At 45.7% G+C, this 20,094-nt stretch overlaps 2 protein-coding genes across 7 annotated transcripts in view; both read right to left on the bottom strand.

Annotated features, from left to right (window-relative positions):
• Nucleotides 1-2,498: 2,498 nt before the first annotated feature.
• Nucleotides 2,499-17,449, bottom strand: BCL9 (BCL9 transcription coactivator). Of its 2 annotated transcripts, none has more exons than XM_033860504.2 (7): nucleotides 17,317-17,449; nucleotides 16,256-16,350; nucleotides 14,645-14,834; nucleotides 13,651-13,750; nucleotides 7,647-9,888; nucleotides 6,203-6,463; nucleotides 2,499-4,859 (listed from the first exon to the last, which is right to left on the bottom strand). In XM_033860504.2, the coding sequence occupies exons 1-7, from the start codon at nucleotides 17,367-17,369 to the stop codon at nucleotides 3,742-3,744; spliced, it is 4,059 nt and encodes a 1,352-aa protein (XP_033716395.1). In that variant the 5' UTR covers nucleotides 17,370-17,449; the 3' UTR covers nucleotides 2,499-3,741. The 2 variants fall into 2 exon arrangements, with proteins under 2 accessions (XP_033716395.1, XP_033716386.1); XM_033860495.2 differs by having other exon boundaries at nucleotides 16,034-16,350.
• Nucleotides 17,411-20,094, bottom strand: part of LOC141279370 (uncharacterized) — a 70,365-nt gene continuing 67,681 nt past the window's right edge. For all 5 annotated transcript variants that reach the window (XM_073808717.1, XM_073808696.1, XM_073808699.1 and 2 more), the window contains one exon: nucleotides 17,411-17,629. In XM_073808717.1, coding sequence (XP_073664818.1) covers nucleotides 17,411-17,617 — 207 coding nt within the window. In that variant the 5' untranslated portion in view covers nucleotides 17,618-17,629. The remainder of the gene's footprint in view (nucleotides 17,630-20,094) is intronic.

The raw sequence follows: 20,094 nt of genomic DNA on the forward strand, positions 1-20,094 counted from the left end.
TCTAAATGGTTGCTGGTTGCTGAATAAATGAGTCTTTGGGTTAAATACAGCTTTCCTCTCCTCTCAGCACTTTAAAAGTAGTCAGAAAAGGAAAAGGAAGTGACTAAAGTGTAGACAGTTTAAACGGAACACAGTACCCACCCTGTCTAGGGTACTCCCGGCCACTGGGAAGGAGAAAGCAAGAATAAAGATAGAGACCAGGATCCCAGCTCTGCTTGGAGCTGCTGGAATTTCTCACAACAGCCAGGACCGGCTACTTCATCTGTGGGGCTCGGTACAAAATGGACATGTGGAGCCCCTGGTCAAAGATTATTAAGAATTTCAACATGTGGCAGCAGAGCATTAAACCAAGCCGGGCCTTGTGCAGCTGCACAGGTCGCATGGCCAGGAAGCTGCCCTGATGACAGAAGTTGCATCACGATCACAATATCAAGAAGTACAGGAGAGCAGGGAAGCTGGGAGAAATTTTGGATCAATTTTTTGGATCATAGCTTTAAAATATGTAAAATTGTTTTAAAACTTATTTTCTCTTGCCCCAACCCCTCATAAGGCCCCTTCAGTTATGTTTGCTTGTTTTCATTTATAAGTGCAGATCCTTTAAAAAAGTAATTTTATTTCACATTGTTTTAGGGAAAATACCACATACGCTTCATTAGTCCTTAAGAAATAATGCTATGATCCACACCTCACGACTTACCCCAGAAATGAAGTTACACATCATTACTGTATCTCCTTCATTTAATCCCAAAATTTTGGCAGGGGCAGGAGTGGGAGAGACTGCCTTGGCTTTCACGGGATTATGTTAACGTGAAACATCTTTATCACCCCTTCGCTGTTTTAAAAAATCTTGCACCATTAGTTCTCCATGCAAAAGCATCCAACCTCTCAAATGTGATTTTATTTCATAGCAAGAGTGGCAAATTAGAAATTGTTACATTTAAACCCCAAATGAACTTGGTTTATCAGATGTCATCATGATGAAATGTATAAGCTGATAATGTAAATGAATGAAGATTTATTGAAGGGGTCTTTTCAAAACCCAGCTCCTTTGAAACGGGTAAGTTGGTCTGCACTGCTGCAAGTTCTCCAGCAGGGGGCAGCGCGGAGTGCCACATCACCAGCCTCTCCCAGCAAGGGTCCACAAGACTCCTGTCTGCCTTTGGCTCCCTCCTTGGGACAGACGCAAAGGGACCACACAGCATTAGTGACCACAGCACTATGAGATGCAGCAGGAAGTGGGGATGCCCACGAAACCGGACCAGTGGACAAACGCCAGGTCCCAGCCTTCCTTTCAGGGCTCTCATCTCACGCTCCCCATGCCTAGCTGTTTCCCTGTTCTCTTCTATTACTTCAAAGCCAGAGAACCTAGGAACAGGGCTAAATTCATGAAACAAAATGCTCGTTGTACTCTTCTAATTTCTCCACAAGGTAAAATTTTCACCGCCCAGGACCCTCTGTAAAGATCTGATTGTGTCAGAATTCTTAAACCAGTGAGCCCAGTTTTCTCAACTGCAAATGAGATGATTACGACCTACTTCCTAGGGCCCCTCAAGAATTTGCAAGGGAACGCAAGTAGAGTGGACGTGACTGGTAGAGGAGGTGCTCAAATTATATCTCACTTTTGTGGTCTGGGGCTCTTGTGTTACTGAGAAGATAGTGCTGCTGAAGGTGGAAGAGAAAATGACTCTCAGAACACTCTCGGGGAGAGAGAGAAACATTCACAGGTAAAACTCAGACTGTGGAACACCAGCAGAGCCCCATCTGTACAAGCCTGTCTGCAGACGACTCTGCACCTGCTGCTCCTCGCTTAGATTCTCTCACCTGAGAACAAACACGCACACAGACGCCCACTTGCTTAGCTAAAGACGCCTACAACTCAAATACACACACCAGAACAAACCTAACTGTACAGAAACACAAACAGCTGGTCCCATAGAGGTGTACCTTGCGGGACACACGCTGACGTGCCGAAGGTGTGTGCGTGGAAGTGAACTGTGTAGACTGAGCAGGGCCTGCAGAGGGGACGCGGACAGGCAGCGGTGGGGAAGCAGAACGGACGACAGAGACCCACGATTGCGGGTGCAGTAAGAATACTTCACCTTGACAAGCTCCAGGGACATTTCATGGCTTTTCAAATAACTAAAACTATACCTTTGGCCTCTTAATTACTTCACACCATTACATTGGCTCTCACAAAAATTCCCAGTAAAGACCATGAATTTGCCTCTAGAGGTGGGGCATGGGGACCAGGGCTGCTCTTCTGCCTATAACTAGGATTTCCTGATTGGGACAGAAACAGCACAGGATCAGTCTACACGGGTAGTTACTCCTCAACAGCAAGCAATACGCTTCATCTGCAAAAGCACTTTTATGTACTTCCCCTAACCTTCACCCAGATCAACTCCGATACAAAGCTACTATGCTTCTGGGTCACAGGGCAACTAATAAGCCCAATACTGAACAAACAGGAATCCAAATGGACAAAAAAGGCAATTCAGTTTTGTAAGAAACAATATATTTTATTTTTCTGACACCACAGCTCTGGTGAGTGGTTTTGTACCAAATTTAATGGAGGTTACACAGAACGTTTGACGCATGGGACGGGGAGGAAAGGGAAGGAAACACAAAATTAAAAACAAAAACAAAATCTTGGATAGCTTTTAGCATCTGTTCCACTCCCACATTAATAAAATTCACTTGGGAATTCCTAATAAAAGGAGAACAGAAAACAAGGTGGGCAGGGAAGGGTAGGCTGGGGAAGAAAAGACGAAGGGCAAAGAAGACCATTGAGCATCCCAAAGACAGACCTTTCCCTCCCAGAGCCGGGACAATGCTCGGCATGGAAGGCGAGGCTTCGTTAGATTTATTTCCCCAAAATAACACCGTGTATTGCAGCTGCCAAAGGGAAAAAGAGAGGAGGGAAGCAGGGGGTCACCAGTGGGGGACACAACAGGAGGAAACTCACTTAACCAAGAAGATAGGGAAGGAGAGAGGAGGGAAAACAAGAGAAAAATGTGAAGGTGGGTCTTCAGATTGGGAGAGACAGTGCTGAAGAGCACTTGAACTGAAAAACAAATGTCCTAAGCATCATTATTTTTAAAAAGAAAAATCTCCCCCCTCCCCCCACCCCTCGCTGAACTTAGTTCCTCTTTTTGTGCTTTTCATTAATACTCTGCTCTGAGGTCGTAGTTTGGTTTTTCTATACACTGGAGTTGAAAGAAAATAGTCCAAAGGTCTGAAGATGGATTCTCCACCTAAAGTAAACAGCCCAGCATTCCTGTTCTCTTGTCCCAAAGACTAAAGTCTCTGCTAAAATCCCTTTTACAATATAGTACAGTACACACAAAAAAAATAAAGCCCAAAGCAAAAACAAAACCAGAAAAGAATCCTGGGAGAAGCCAGTCCAAAGGACGTAAACATACAGAGAATGGTGCAACACATGGCCCATGGCAATTCTCAAAGCACGGCTACAGATCCCCAAGTAGGTGCTATCATGGGATACCCAAGTCCACAAAAATAATTCTTAAAAAATAAATCTTAAAAAAACACACCTGTTGATTAAATGAATAATTTGTTTTCAGATAAATCCATACATTCTCGAGTTCCCCCCTCCCCCAAAGCAGCCCTTGGGTCTCTGTTCTCCTATTGCATGACCAACAGTACTCCTGGAACTCCCTCAAAGCAGCTCTCAGGACCTGGAATCTCATCTTGACAAGGATCGGCACATCCAATCTTAGCAGCTTAAAACATCATGTTTCCTGGGTTGCCAGGTCCTTGGCTAAATCCACCCATGCCCACGTCAGCGGCCATGCTCCGGGGCCTCATCTGTGGGGGGATCATGATGTTCTGTTGGGGTCCCATCATGCCCTGCATGGACATCATCATGCCTGGAGAGCCCACAGGCCCAGGGTGGGTGTAGAGCCCGGCAGGCCCTCGATCCTTGCCAGGAATCATGCCCACGGCAGCAGCTGGATTGCTCATCAGGGTGGGCTGGCCGGGCATTGTAGATTGTGCTGGTGACATCATCCGATGGTGAGGTCCCATCATGCCTTGCTGGAGAAAGGCTGGTGGTCTCATTGGGTTGTGGCCTGGCATGGATGGAGCTGTACCAAGAGGGATGTCTGGAGTTCCCACCGGCCCTGGACCTCCCATGCCAGGTAATGCTAGTCCCATTCTGGGGGCTTGTTCGCCCATCATCCCCTGCATGTGCGAAAACCCAGGTCCAGGACCCTGGGGCTGTTTACGGCCTGGGACTTCCCCTCGAGGGAAATATTGCAGTGTCTGGCTAGGCTTCTCAGATGGAATAATGCGAGACAGATCAAACTCAGGTATTCCGGTGGCTCCAGGTCGGATGACCTCCTGTAGATCTGGGTCTGTAAACACTGAAGGCATGCTGTTCCCCAGGACAGCGAAGGAGTCAGGACCCCCTGGGCCTCCAGGCTTGCAAAGTGCTGCATCTGCTGAACTTTGGGGCAGGTTGCTGGGGCGGCCGAGGGGCCCTTCTCCTGGGAAACCCATCCCTCCTGGGAAGTTGCCCTGCCCCCCACTGGGGCCATTGTGAGGAAATGGAACCTGCTGTGGAGGAGACTGAACTGGAGGGAAGCCCTGGGGGAAACCCATCCGTCCTTGAGGTACCATCGGAGGCTCCTGGGACCCATGCCCCATGATAGGATTGTGTGACATCAAGCCAGGCCCCATCGGGACCCCATGAGGAGGTATGGTGGGTCCCATGGCATTCGGAGAGGGCATCTGATTGGAGTGAGAAAGTGGCTGGGTCATTCCCATTGGGCTGAGGGTTGGCATTGGAACCACGGGGTTTGGACCTGAAATTCGAGGATTCTGTGTATTAATGCCCAGTCCTAGAAAAATAAAGATATCAAAGGAATCAACTTAACCGAAAGCAACTCAGGAAAACTATCATAAATCAAATTAACAAAAAAACTATTGTGCATCAAGTGTGCATGGTACTGTGCTGGGGAAACATACAATGCACAATCTCTGCCCTCAATAAGGTTATAATACATTTTGGGGCACACAAACCAACAGCTCTACAAGACAATATATCATTGAGTCTTAAACTGCAGGACATAAAGGTATATAGAAGACAGCTAGGAAGAAAGTCTCCTGTGTGAAAAGTTACAAGTGAATATGCAAATGAGTACAGTCTTCTTCATTGGAGACATTTAATATAGAAGAAAACAATTTGCCTGGATGACTTAGTATGGTCCTTTTTGGAGACTAATCAGTCCTATGAGTCTAAGAATCAGCAATAACAACAAGGAAACCAAACAGGCCTTTTTCAATTGATACTGGACATCACTATTTTATATTACCTTACAGAGAGAGCATTTCGAACTCTACGTTACGTGAAATGGTAAAGAAAAGCCAACTTTTAATGGAAAAGGAAAACACACAGGTTCTACTATGGTCTCTGGGACATTTAAATATTTGGTCTCTCCATGGAGTTAACCACTGAGAATGGTAAGGATGGTGCTTGTGCCACACACAGAGCATGCCCTAACCTGCCTGATGATAAAGAGCATCCCTAACAATCAGAATGGAACTGGAACCAGACACCCATGGCTCAAAAGTCATGGTCTCTTTACTGACCACCTTCACCATCCCAGATCATGTCCTATTAGTGAGATTTGGGGAAACAGAAGGTGTAGGGGTGAAGGAGAACAGAATGAGTAGGGAAGGGAGGAATTTTATTCTCTCTCTAGTCCTAAAGAAAGTGATTCTCTAGGAAATAGGGGCTTTCCATTGTCTGAAATCCTGTGGCTGCTTGTGGTTTGAGGCTGCCCTTCCAGGAAAATATCTGAGGACTAAAGACATTCTGATCAGCATGTTGAAAAGATACCGCTCTCAATTTTGTGCCAGGAGGACCTCCCCAACTTCTACCAAAAAAAAAAAAAACAAACAAAAAAAAAAGCATCTAGGTACACAGAAGCATCAAAATTTCCATAAGAAAGTGACAAGAACTATAAAGAAGCCTGCTTTCTTATCAACAAACACTGAATTAAGCTAATAAAAAATACTGTGATCATTCTCTTCCTCTAGGCAAGACACTTTAGTTTTACTGAAACTAACTCAGATAGTATACTTTTCCAACTTGGTGAACGTCCAGCCATCAAGAAAAGACTTCAAGAAGTTTTTCTTTTGTCCAGAGCTAGCTCCATATCCTATCTTCCTGATTTCTTACCTGGCATATTATTCATTGATGGCAAGTTGGGAGAACGAGCTGGAGGGGAGTCGTCATCTGAGCTGGCCACGGTCTTGATGGCATCGTGGTATAACGGGGTAGAACTGGGCATTGCAAACTTGGACATTCGAGACATCATAATAGACAGTGGGTTCTGGGAAAGGGTCGGCTCTGGAGGCATGGTGTAAGGTGTACTAGAGGGAAGACTTCCCGGGATACTCACAGAGGCAGACTGGCTGGCTGTAGGAGGTGGGGGGCCACCTAGGAGAAGAAAGCAAAATAAAAAAAGGGCAGGGAATTAGATTTCTCTTGAAAGCTACTGGGCCTATCGTTATGAACGAGCAGGGCCAGGAATGAGACAGATGAACAGGACAGTGTTATTAGGCCCAGGACATGAATCATCAGTCTCTAGTCAAGCTCCGTGTGTGTGCAGAGGGAGACTGCAGTGTGAGATGGAGGTGACAGCTCAGCAGATGGGAAGACAAACGCACCAAGAATGCATAAGAAATATTAGTTCAAACTTGGGAAAACCATGGGTTACAGGCAACTCTTATGGATCTCTTTCCCTTGCCAATCACAATTTAGAATTCGACTCAGGCATTAGTATGCTAGGAAGCCAGATTAGCAATCCCACCCCAGGTACTAACCGAATCGCCCTACACACGCTCTTGATTGATTTTCTGCCACCAAGGTGTCTGAACTGAAAAGGTCTGAGGGGGCAACTCCACTGTACTGCTTTTGTGAACTGCTACCTAACGGAGAGACACACTTGAGCTTGGGAGGATAAATCTATCTTATTCTGATTCTAGTCTTCCTCAAGTGGAGACAGCACAGACCTAGTATTTATACCTCAGTGCTCATCTTCCACTGACCTCCTCTGGTCCCGTTCACAAAACCACCATCATCAGTGAGAGCTTCTCCTAGGAAGAAAATACTAATAAATTGTAGCTGATCTCTGAGAACAGCAGTTTACCAAGGAGAATGTTTCGGTAACAGTTTCTATGGTCAACACATATTTACGAGAACCACTCAAGTCTCTCAGCAGCCTCTCCTCTTTGCTTGGGATGATACTCAGACTCTCTTGACATGATGAAGGGCAGCCCTCTGAAGTGGGTGGATCTAGTATTTAAAGGCACATTTACCCACTGTTGAGACATTCTATTCCACCACCGTGAGTTCACTGTGCAAATGTAAATCATTCAGTGAAATGACACACATTTCCCATTTTCCTCCCAGTCCTATCTGAGAAACATATTCTGCACTAAGAGCATAACCCCGTGGAAGTACTGATTACGCACTCTGCCACAAATACGTCCATCTTGGCAAAAGCCACCTCCTTTGGTTGCATAATCAGGTTAAGACACCAGTTTTCTTAAAGGATGTAAATCAGGCTTTTGCAATCTCTGGCTTTAAGGTGCAACTGTGAGGATGAAAGCATACTGACCTGACTCTACACTTCCCAGCATGGCTGGGGAGGCCATGGTGAGGGGTGCTTTATGGTTTGGAGGGATCCCGGGGCTCTGAAGGGGAGGTTTTGGAGAGGAGGTCCATCCCGGTGACGGGGCGGGAAGTGATGGAGACTTGAGGTGAACAGGCGAAGCAGCAGCAGACCCCAAGACAGGGGGGGACTTAATGGAAGCAGCAGCAGCTGGGCCCGCCAGCATGCCTGCCAGCTGCGATGGAGTCTGGGGGGACTTGAGGTTCCCCGAGGGCGAGCCCAGCATTGGTGACTGGACTTGGCGCATCGTGGGAGATTTCAGAGGGTTAATGCCTGGGGAATGCACCTGGCTGCCTGCCACAGAGAGATCCACGGGCTTCCGCCCCAGGCCGCGCTGAACGGAAGGAGCGGTGTTGAGGCTAGTGGGGTTACTAGAAGGGTTGAGAGGTAGTGGTGGCATATGACTGAGCCGGCTGTTAGTCCTTTGGTCGGGCCCAATTGGTTCTCTGAGATTCCGCAAGCCACTGTTGCTGCCTGGACCCTGAGACATGGGGAGGAACGGCCTGGGGCCCATGCCATACTCTTGCTGAGGGTGCTCGCCAAAGGGCAGGGGCACCATCTTCTGCTGAGCAGGCAGCATGTCTGCACCGCCGGCGCGGAGTTTCATCATCTCCTCGGGCCCCACCCCAGCCTCTCTCATCTTCTGAGGTATCATCTGAGAGTTGGATCCCATGTTGACATTTAGACTGACATCTCCCTTCATCCCACTAGGAACCATCCCAAACTCGAGTTCCCGACCGGGGCCCATCTGTGGGGGCATTCCTTTTGGAAAGTCACCCCTAGAAGGGCTCAGCGGGCCCTCTACTGGTATTCGAGGGAAGATGGGATTACTCCCCGGCTCCATGTGTCGCTGGGAGCCAGGGATCAGCCTGTTCATCTCCATGCCGGGCCTGATGCCTTCCATGCTCATCCCCGGGGGCAGACCCAGCTGTTTCTCTGCCAGCTGCTGTTGAAACATCTCTTCAGACAATCCTTGGGGGTTTGGGAAACGTTCCCCTCGGCCAGGACCACTGAACACGCCCTGGCCAGGCGGGAAGTTTCGACCGTCTGGGATTTTTGGCACATCGTCTGGCCAGCTGACTCCAGAAAGACCTGGTCTAGATGCTGGGTTGGGGACATTAGGCCCCTCCATTTCAGAGTTCATCATTCCTGCAAATCCAGGGAGGCGCATCTGGCTACCTGGCATGTTGGGGTGGGGAGCCATGGCCCTCGGGGGCAGAGAATGGGGCATGTTGATACCGTCAGCAAAGGGCTCTGCACCCCCAGGCCCCCAGGCCTCACTGGGGGTCATCTGGTACGGAGGGGGAGGCCCTCGGACCACTCCCCGCGGCCCGTGCTGATGGACCATCATGTCCTGGAGGGAGCACTGCTGCACGACCACTTGCTCCTGCTTTCTCCTCTTCTCCTCATAGAACTCCTGCTGCAGTTTCAGCCACGCTATCTGCTCAGGGGTCATGTGATCCAGGTGGTCGGGTCCAATGGGCCCAGACTGGGAGTTCATGGAAGGTGGAACCATTTCATCCGGAGAAAAGGGCACATCTCTGTGTCCCTGAGGGCCAAATGGAGCCCCCACGTCTGTCCGGGGCCCAGGTCCCTTACCTAGGCTTTGGGATTGAGCCATCATGGCCTGTATTGGCCCTTCTGGTTTTTTCTGAGGTCCATCTAACACCCCAGTATTCTGCTGGGGTCCCCCACTCTGTCCTCCCGGGAATTCTTTCTCATCAGGGAAAAGCATGCGCTGGATATCTCTGAGCGTTTGTAAGGAGCGCTCCCGGTGCTCCAGCTGCTCCTGAGACAGTCCGTCGGGGTTCTCTCCCAGCGGGGGGGGCTCTCCACTGGACACGGGTGGAGGTGGGGGGCCTTTGGGATCTGCTGAAGAGCTACTGCTCCCCTGGGAAACAGGAGTCACTGCTCGGTTGTTGGGCGTCGAGTTTGGCCCGGTACCGTCTGGCGGCAGTGGAGTGGAGCTGGCAGGGCTGCCTACAGAAGGAATCAGTTTGTTTTCTACCCCAGGACTATCCCGGTCCAGGGGACGCGGGGGGGCGGCAGGCTTGGGTGCTGGTGCCGGAATGGGTGGAGTTGGCTGCAGTCTGGTGTTCTGGGAGGAAGTCTGGTCCTGGTTGGCTGGAGTGGGGGGCTGTTGTGGGAGAGGTTTCGGATCATTCCGAAGGGCAGATATCTGTGTGTTCTGAAGATAAACGAGATTTTAAAAATCATTGGTGAACTGAACAGAAGGGCAATGAAAAGAGCAAGATATGTTATAAAGGACTTGTCCCAGCCACATAAATCTACACTGACACTTGCTGTAGAAACTGCTCATGTACAACCCCACTCTGGACATGCAGACATTTTGATTTCTTTCTCACACTTTGCTGTCAAACGGCATCCTCTTTCCCTTGCTGAATAACTTTAAAGCATGCCAAGGGAAAGCCACGCTGCCAAAGTGAATACATTTGAGTATCTATTTCGAGGAACAGGTTTGATATCACATGTCTACTATGTGTTTCTGATTCAGGGAGAGATTAGTTTCTTGGTATGTGGGAGGCTGTACCTAACACCTTTTTCTTTCCCCGAAAGTATAACTGGATATGTAGACTTCTCATTGTCAATCAAAAAGTCTAATGTTTTCAACTGAAAGAGAAAGTCGTTGTCACCTCCAGCTCTGTACTCTGCCCGTCAGAGGCGGGAGGTACGGCCGCTCCACTTCAGTGTTTCCCCTGGCACGGTGACTAGTGAGGTACTCCTATCCTTGAGTTTCCAGGGGCCTGACATCTCCGATTTCTGTTTTCAGTTTGTGATCACTGACTCCATACGAGACTTTGTACATTAACTGTAGTAAGACCATCTGTAGGCAGGAAGGGTCTGCAGAGAAATCTGAGGCTATCTAGCTTGTGCTGTCCCTTGATCTGTTCTTTCCAATAGACAGCACGCGGCCCTTTCTACAGGCTGGATGATCGCCTTATTATTATTTATTAAGTACCGATGCTATACTAAGTCCTGGGTAAAGGCACGCTCACCTACAATAGGTGACACGGACACTGTCAGTGTCTGGAAGAGGGACTTGTAATGTTCTGGGTCTACACCTCGGCACTGCTGGAGGTACTGGTACTAGAGAAGGGCGGTAATGAAGAACAGACAGGCCCAGTCTAGCGACTCCATCAAGGGATCTCTCACCAGCCTCCAGTGAGCCGCGTGATCCCTTTTTGATGTTCACTTGCTCCTACCTGTTCGCTTAATCCAGCCTGTATTTCCAAACCCCTAACACTCTTACTTACATCCCCACCTACTCTCTGGAACGTTTATCAAGGCGCAGATTTGTACAGGAATCATCATACATATCCCTGAACACGAACAGTTCACGTTCCGTGGGTATGTATGCAAATGTTCCACTTGCTGGTATTCTCCATGCATCTGTGTCTGCAGACCGAGACTGGTGGGGGTAAGACTGGCTGAACTTGGATGACTCTGGATGTTGCAGTGTCCTCTGTCTCTCTGACTCCTTAACTGGAGTGTGGAGGTCACCTTAATTTTCTCTCCAGTGCTAGTTTAAGTTTGGTTCTGTTGTTAAGGGTGGTCACTGATTTCCTACAAGGTGACCGTGACAGAAGAAACAGTTTAGTACCACCCTTTATATTTTAGATTTGGAGCAATGGTGATTGGACTATTCCCAATTCACTCCTTATAAACTCCTTTTCTGATTTCATTTTAGTACCAGAGAAGGTGGAAGTGAAAACTGTCTTAATGACTTAAGATCTATCATTAAGTCAATAAAATGTCGGTTTGAGTTGCAATGTACGCCGTGCATTCCAAAATGATATAAATTATAAATAAACAAATATTTTTAAAGTATAAATTAAAAAATATATACATTTAAAATATTATACGTATCCATCGTCTACCCTTGAGTAGCAGAGATGCAGAGTGACATGAAATTCTTTTCCTAGGCCTAGGAAAGCCTAAGCCTGCTATGTCACAGGGGGGACTTCTATGTTCATATACAACAAGGACGAAATGTCATCCATTCTGTATTGAATTGTCACTTCAGTCGTTTATTGTCATTTAACTTTTCCCATGTTTAAGACTCATCCAAGTTTTAGATTTTATGCTTCCTGAACTCAAGGACTGTACCTTGAACCTCTAGTGTCCCCACAGCATTTGGTGCAATGCCTTGACAATGTAAGACACAAGAAATATCTTTTGGTTCAATTTGGAACACTACGTGTATTAAAACAACCATTATATGCATTTTCTAATGTAATTTATAGTAGGTGCTTAAGTTCCAGAGAGGAAACAGACTAACATTTACTATAATTTTGGAAATATCAAGCAATTAAAAGCATTCGATGGTTCTCTCACTTTGAAATAAATAAGAATCATTTTGAAAGTCACTGAGACCTTAATTATGGTATCATCAGCATGTACTCCAGTACTGCAGTTTTTGTTGCTGCTTTTTCTCTGTTCTTCAAGTAACTCAAGAGTGTTTGCTATTTTTTAAAATCCTGCTCTTTACAGAGGGTCTGAATTCAGAATTTCCCAGAGATGGCTACATGACAGAAATCCTAAGATATCTAAATATCTCCTTTTTTATGTTGTACCTCTTCTCTCCTAGTAATTCATCAATATATCAGCATGTTAGTAGAAAAGGCCAATGCAGTGTGATATGCCTAAAACCACACAATTAGGTTAAATGCTCAGAATGTAGTTTATACCATCAAGATTATCCCCCATTGAACCTTCATACACTGTTGGTGGGAATGTAAATTGGTGTAGCCAATATGGAAAACAGTGTGGAGATTCCACAAAAAATTAAAAATATAACTAACATACAATCCAGCAATTTCAGTCCTGGGTATTTATCCAAAGAAAACAAAAACACCGATTAGAAAAGACATGTACCCTTATGTTCACTGCAGCATTATTTACAATAGCCAAGATATGGACACAACCTAAGTGCCCATCAATAGATGAACAGATAAAGAAGATGTAGTACATATATACAATGGAATATTACATGGCCATAAAAAGAATGAAATCTTGCCATTTTCAAAAACATGGATGGACCTAGAAGGTTTAGGCTAAGTGAAATAAGTCAGACAGAGGAAGACAAATACTGTATCATTTCACCTACATGTGGAACCTAAAAAACAAAGCAAATGAACAAACCTAACTAAACGGAAACAGAGTCATAGATACAGAGAACAAACAGGTAGCTGAAAGAGGAGAGAGGGGTTGGGGAGAGGAGAGAAATAGGTGAGGAAAATTAAAAGGTACAATCTTTCAGTTACAAAATAAATAAGTCACGGGTATGAAATGCACAGTGTGGGGAATACAGTCAATGACTATGTAATATCTTTGTATGGTGATAGACAGTAACTAGACTTATCATGGTGATCATTTTGAAATGTACAGAAATATCAAATCACTACGTGTATACCACAAACTAACGTAGTGTTGTAGGTCAATGACCACAAAAAAACAAACAAACTCATAGAAAAAGAAATCCGATTTGTGGTTACCAGCGAGGGAGAATTGGAGGAGGGTAGTCAAAAGGCACAAACTTCCAGTTATAGAATAAATAAGTACTAAGAATGTAATGTACAACATGATAAATATAATGAATGCTGCCATATGTTCTATATAAAAGCTGTTAAGAAAGTACATCCTAAAAGTACTCACCACAAGGAAAATATATATTTTTTTCTATGTCTTTAATTTTGTATCTATATGAGATGATGGTAATCATTTCGTCACGTATGTAAGTTAAAGTATACAGTATACAGCACAGTAGGCTGTACACTTTTAACTTATACGGTGCTGTCAGTCAGTTGTATCTCAATAAAACTGGGAGAAGAAAAAAAGACTATCTCCCTATCAGTGAAATTCACCATCTCCCACCTTTACAGTCACTGCAGAACCTTTAAACCATTATTCCGTTTCCAAAATGACATACCAGAGGGGCTGTGCTTCTCTCTGTCTTGCTGTTAGAGATGTTCTGGATGTGGAAAGAGACAATAGTTTCAACCTGGCCCTTCAATACAGCTTCTGCAGCTCTGCAAAGACAGAAGAGATGCACACACTAGGACTTGTTCCTATTTCACTAACTGTAAATTTAAAGCACTTTAACCGATTAAACTGGTATAAGAGAGGAAGGAGAAGTATAAAGAACCACCAGCAATGTTGAATGAGAAGAAATCAAGAGAAAAAGGTTTTCATTATTTGTCTATCATTTATCATCAAACTTCTGAAATTAAAAGATAGCCATTAGCAAATCTCAAAAAGAGGTACTAAAAACCCCCAGGATTTTCTCCTTCAAAGCCATCCACTCTAGTAGGTGTCTTATAGAGCATCCTAGCTCAAAATCCCAACCCAAGAAGGGTAAAATGAATTCTCACACCTAATAATAATTAAAGGCTGCCAAGATTCATTCTATATCTTAATTTTTAAAACCTTAAATGAAAAAAACTAGGGTATATTCACATTTTAAATAAATAAATAAATATCCATTGACCCATCCATCCACTAGAGACGTATGTACCAAAATGTTCACAGTAGTTATCTCTGTAAATTCCTGAGATTTTTTTAGTTGTTTACATTTTCTAATTATTCCAAAATGGACATTACTTGTGTCATTTTAAAAAGAATACTAAGTTGCAGAAAAGTGTATATTGTGCAATCAATCCCTTTTGTGCTTAAAAAAGTATATATATGTATATTTGTACAAGCACAAAAAATTTCTGGAAGGAAAGCCAAGGAAGTAGCATCAATGGTTGCCTCTGGGGAGTAGGGGTGGGGAGGTTTTATATTTTATTTTACCTCTTTCTGTAGCGTTAACTTTAAGTAATAATACAAGTGGGCAAAAAAAGGATCAATCTTCAAAGGGAGTAAGAACTTAGATGCCCAAACACACAAGCCACGCCAACAGCAAGACATAGCCATCAACTTACTTATTGGCCATCTCAGTAGAAAACACATACACCACTTTGGCGGGAGTCTTCTGAGCAGGTGTGGGCTCTGGGGCAGTAGTCTGGCCATGGGAGGGGGTGGAAGACCTGGGGACTGTAGCATTTGACGGGGTCATCGAGTGTGGCGTGTGCTGGGAATCCTGGGACTTTATGTGGTCAGCAGAATTACATTCTAAAAGAATGAAAAGAGTCATGTCATAGAAAGAATAAAACTCTTTTTTCTGCCAGCATTTACAGCATCATAATGCAAACACCCTGAGAATTTCAAGGAGGAAGTACCTTGCTAAGAGGAAACCTCTTCTATTCATAAAAACACTTCTCCCTAAATGACTAATTACAAAGCACTCTTCCCCCACCTCCTTACTTCTCTACTATGCATTCTTCAGATATTAGCATAAATGTCCCTCCTTCCTGGAAACCCCTTTTGGATCCTCCTGGACTGGCTGCCCCTGCTAGTTGAACCCATAGCCCCCGAACTCCCCTTATTTCAGCATTTATCAAATTTACTGTAATTGTTTAATGATCTGCTGTCTAGGTGCATTCAAACCCTTGAGGATAGCAACTGTTTCTGTTTTGCTGACCATGGCACCCCCAGCCCCCAGCATAGTGCTGGTGCTTGTAACAGGCCTCCTACAAACACCTAAAGAAGAAAGGAAAGACAGGGGAACGATCACCCAGGTTCTCATTTCAAATTTGGGTCGGGAAGTAACACTTCCACTGCTTGAATACTAGTTTCATGTTCTGGCCTATAGTTACGATTTTTTACTTTATACTAGGAGGAAAAAGCCTAAAACCACAGCCATTGGTCCTATACTCTTTCTGGCTCACTCCATTTTGGTGCCTACTGTATCTCTACTACATGTAGCCACTCGTTCCTGCCACACTGAAACTGACTGTGACAAACCTGGACTAGTGCCAGGGCTGCCTCTTGTGCCTACAACTCTGGCCAAATGGCAGCCAGAGTGCACAAAACCCAAGTCTTGAAGGATGGATTTGATGGAGAGGAGGAATGTCAGAAAGACCGCTCCAGGGTGGACCCTGGCATAGACAAGCTGGAGCTACCGGCTTGACACTTAAGTACCAAGAGTATGGAGGCCAGAAACATCCACAAGAACGTGGCTAGGGCCGTGGAACATCCTAAAACGCTTGCATCCTCAAGAGCAAGAAGTCAACAAGGTGGTTCCAAACTATTCTTAGTTAGCAGGAAAACGACCAGAAATAGTTCCATCTTAAACTGCGAGAACTCCTGAATCTGACGCGCCTACTCTCCCCACTTGGCTGCTATTAGGCTCTCTGGCATCCACCAATGTCAGAGGCCTTTCCTCAGGAATACCTACTTCCCTCTGAGTCTCAAATATCTTATAGACATACCTTTCATGTCAGAGTCATCGTTTGGAGTCCCAGGATCTCTCTGATCAAAGGAGTCGGCGGAAATACTTCGCTCCCTTTTCCCCTTGCCCTTGGCACCATTTCCAGCCCCATTCTTCAGCCCCATGCTCCCACCTGGGCCAGGGAGTGCTTTAGGGGTATGGCCCCCACTCTTGGAGTCACAGGGGGATGGCTGGGATTGGCTGGCTGAGCCCCCCTGTTTACCCTGATTGGAGAATTTGGAATCCAGCTGGGGGTTTCCAGATGGGGACATCACTGTAGGGGGACGGACCATCACCTCCTGCTTTGACTTAGGGCTACTAAAAGAGACAAATAACAAAGGGAGATCAGACACCGGATGCAACTGGGCAGCACAAATTAGGGAGGACTGATTTTTATCATGGGTCAAGGAGACCTGGACCACTAAGTAACCACCCCACCTTTCACCGCAGCCACTTGCTTGCTCCCTCCTCCCCTGCTCTCATCTCAGAGCTCTCAACAGAGAGGAGGATCAAGCAGAGTGGCCTGCCAGGCCTTGGGAACCCTAGAGTCACATGGGGACCCATCTCTAGGGCTTCTGTCAATAAAGGACAACGGTTTCTATGTACATAGAGAAATGACTCTCACACTAAGACTAGCTCAGAGTAAACAAACAGACATCGTTAAGATCAAAATACCACCCGCCCCTCAGCTGATGACAAGGAACAGCTGTAACAGGAGACTAGCCTCCCTGCTGGAAAATACGAGCAGGTCCAGGAGAGCGCGAGGAAACCTGCCCATGACTGGCAGGTTAGGGAAATCCTCCAGGACATACTCCCTGAACAAGCAGGATCACACCAGAGCAGGCACACTAACCACTGCCGCCAGGGGAGAAGGAAACAATTCTTTTAGGGCGTCAGCTTAACTTCCATGGAACAGAGGAAAAAGCCTCACGGTGGGAGTCCAGGGCTGGTGTTTCAGTTCTAGGACCTTAGGCCTCCTCACCATTCCAGGTCTCGGTTTCCTCATTTGCCAAGTTTAGCTCACTGTACTGGCTGGTCTTTAAGGTCTTTTTCTTTATGTTTTGGTGAGGAGAGGGGTGGTAAATAGGAGCGGCCAGGTAATAATGGACAAATAATAACAGAGGAAAACTCTAACCTAAACTCTGATTCACTATTCTATCACTATTTAATTATCTTTTTTTCTTTCCCCATTCGCTTCTAATTCAACATGTTGTTCCACCAGTGAGCATTCATGGTCCACTATGACATCCCAAAGGGGCAGCTGGGCCAGGCCCTAGCCCTCACCTCTGTGTGTTTCCTGACGGAGAGTTCCTCACTTTAGGGTTACTGGAATGCATTGATTGAAATCCTGAGCTTGCAGCCACAAACAGGGACGGGCTCACCGAGTTCCTCTCGGGCTGCAGCAGAAACAGCTGCTGAGGACAGTGGCAGTGGCCCACTGCTTGTTGGGTGAGTCCCTTAGCGCTGGCCACCTGCACGCCTTTTTCCTCTTTGTTTTTCTCCGCTGTGGAAGTGGGTCCTGTCCCCTTGCGGCTCCAGCATTCTCTGGGTGTGTGCCTCCTGCTGCCAAAGGAAAATCTCGCATCTCCAGGGCACACTGGGAGCAAAAAGAGCAAAAACAGAGACATCAAACACCCTTACAGCAGGACCAAGGCTAAAGCACCGCCAACTTGATGGTGCAGAGCTAGATGGTTCCTCAGCTTCCATCAGGGTTAAAGGAAAGGGAGATGTTCATATTCCGGCCAAAAGGCCCTGGTGCTAATGCAGCTGAAGGGTGACTAAGACTTTCTGCCAAGCATACAAGCCTCCCACCCAAGCTTCGTGTACCAGGCGTTTGTAAGCAGATGAGAAAGACATTTTTATCTTTAGCCGTATATCCTCCCTTACATTTCTCTACGTCCAGATACAAAACCCTCAAAAACCTGGGTTTTTCTTTCTTCAAAACAATGCTTTGAAACCACTGAGTACTCCAAATCCATAGCAACTATCTGGTGTTTCACCTCTGATGGCTCTGAAATGTAACCAACCCAACCCAATTTCAAACCATGAAACAAATTACTCTCTGTTTATATTCTCAGGGCCTCAGGGTGGGGAGACATTAAAGGAGGTACTTCTGAAATCAACTATTGAGCCAATACAATCAGTTCTGTCCCCTGATTTCTATCATCTTTCTACTAAATTATGCTGAGTACGTGTCCTGTGTTCTCACTGCTTAATGACAGGAGCTGTAGGCATGGGTAAGCATGGGAATGATCCATAATGCGGAAGGTAAAAGAACATCTTTGAAGGCTAAGATATTTTTTGAGCCAATTTGCAAGGCTAATTTGAAGCATAAAGGTCAAGAAAATATTCCCAAACCTAGCCAGAGAACAAATGAGAAAGCCCTTTATTTAGGGAAGCCTAAACAGGGAAAACCAAGATACACTTTCAGTCACTGGTCCTTCCAGGGCAGTTCCAATGTGGTTTTTTGGTAACCACTGTCCCCCCGCACCTCCCGTTCTACCTTCTGGTATCTTATCCATGGGGTAGAGGATTGAATGAGGATATTAGATGCAGGATTAGTGGCTAAAGAATCAAAGGGAGTTAGAAGTAGCTTAGGTGTTATATACACTTTGAGAGGCTCAAGAACTGGACTAAAATTGGGAGGGTCCATTATATTCTAGGACTTGGCACTGAATATGATCATTGTCAAGTGTTAGATGTCTATTTCTTCATTTAGAAATTTGCAACAGTCCCAGCGATTTTACCTGAGACCATGAAAGGAATTTATGGAAGTTCTGAGTGCATACAATCACGTTTTTTTCTTTTAAATGAAGAAGTCAGGAAAAAGAAATAGAATACAATGTTACGGAATGTTTCTATGCTGACCTTGGGAGAAAGCATCCTAAAAATATTTTGGTCTTGATTATATTTAAGGTTGTATGTTTATCCCCCACCACCTTTAGTTTTTTTTGTTTTTCCAGTTTAGACTATAAAACTGATTGTGGCTGTCAAGTTCAACATAATATATGATCATACACCATATTGTAACCTCCCACTAAACATCGGGAATCACTGGTAAAACAGAAGTGGTAAATGAATCTTGCATGGACAAAGCCATCAGAAAACATTCACCTCAGGAAAAAAAAGAAGTTATCACCTACACAGTCCCCTTCTGTAACTTCTTCTGGTACTTTCTGTCTGCATCACACATTCTAGCACTCAATCATACGTCGAATTGAATAGTCCCATGTGTATTTTTTTTTTTTTTTTTTTTTGCGGTACGCGGGCCTCTCACTGCTGCGGCCCCTCCTGCCGCGGAGCACAGGCTCCGGACGCGCAGGCCCAGCGCTGGGCCATGGCCCACGGGCCCAGCCGCTCCGCGGCACGCGGGACCCTCCTGGACCGGGACACGAACCCGCGTCCCCCCGCATCAGCAGGTGGACTCCCAACCACTGTGCCACCAGGGAAGCCCCCATGTGTATTTTTTATCTCCCTATGTAGACTATGCTCTTTGAAGACAAGAACCTTGTTTTAAAGTTCTTTGGTTTTTCTATAATACTCAGCATGACGTACTAAGAATGTGGTTGGACTCTTGGTGATGTACCCAGTTCCTCTCAGAGCAGAAACACCTGGCACTTGTGTTGCACTCTCCTTCCAAAGAAACTCTAAACATATTACAAATATCAAATCACCTCAACCTGCCAGGCATTTCTGATGAGCTGGTAGCAAAGATTATTTCTAATAATAATAATCAACGGCATTTTACAGATGGACGGAGCACACAGGTGTGAATGGGCTTCTCCCAGGTTTCGCATCAGTGCTCTCTGACCTGCTCTTTCCTCTAAGCCATCTCCTTACCATTACTTTACGGGTGGAGAGACAGCACAGAAGGCTGAAACAAGCTTGTGGGCTCACCTAGTGATGGGAATAAAATCCAGGTGCTTTAACCCCTAATCCAAGGGAGTTGTTGAAGTAAGTCACCCTAGCTTTAGCCTGACACCAAAAACAACCAAGCAAGAAATCTGCCAAGTATCTTATCATACAACACCAAAGAATAAAATGAGACTCTTTCAGCTCCTA

The sequence above is a fragment of the Tursiops truncatus genome, chromosome 1, assembly GCF_011762595.2.
Source record: "Tursiops truncatus isolate mTurTru1 chromosome 1, mTurTru1.mat.Y, whole genome shotgun sequence".
Taxonomy (NCBI): Eukaryota; Metazoa; Chordata; class Mammalia; order Artiodactyla; family Delphinidae; genus Tursiops; species Tursiops truncatus.

Excerpts from the sequence above, each read along its gene's own strand:
- BCL9 (XM_033860495.2), bottom strand. The coding sequence starts at position 17,369 with ATGCATTCCAGTAACCCTAAAGTGAGGAACTCTCCGTCAGGAAACACA. Across the intron at positions 13,751-14,644 it reads TCTACTGAGATGGCCAATAA|AGCTGCAGAAGCTGTATTGA; the intron begins GTAAGTTGATGG and ends CTGTCTTTGCAG. Across the intron at positions 6,464-7,646 it reads GCTGGGAAGTGTAGAGTCAG|GTGGCCCCCCACCTCCTACA; the intron begins GTCAGTATGCTT and ends TTCTTCTCCTAG.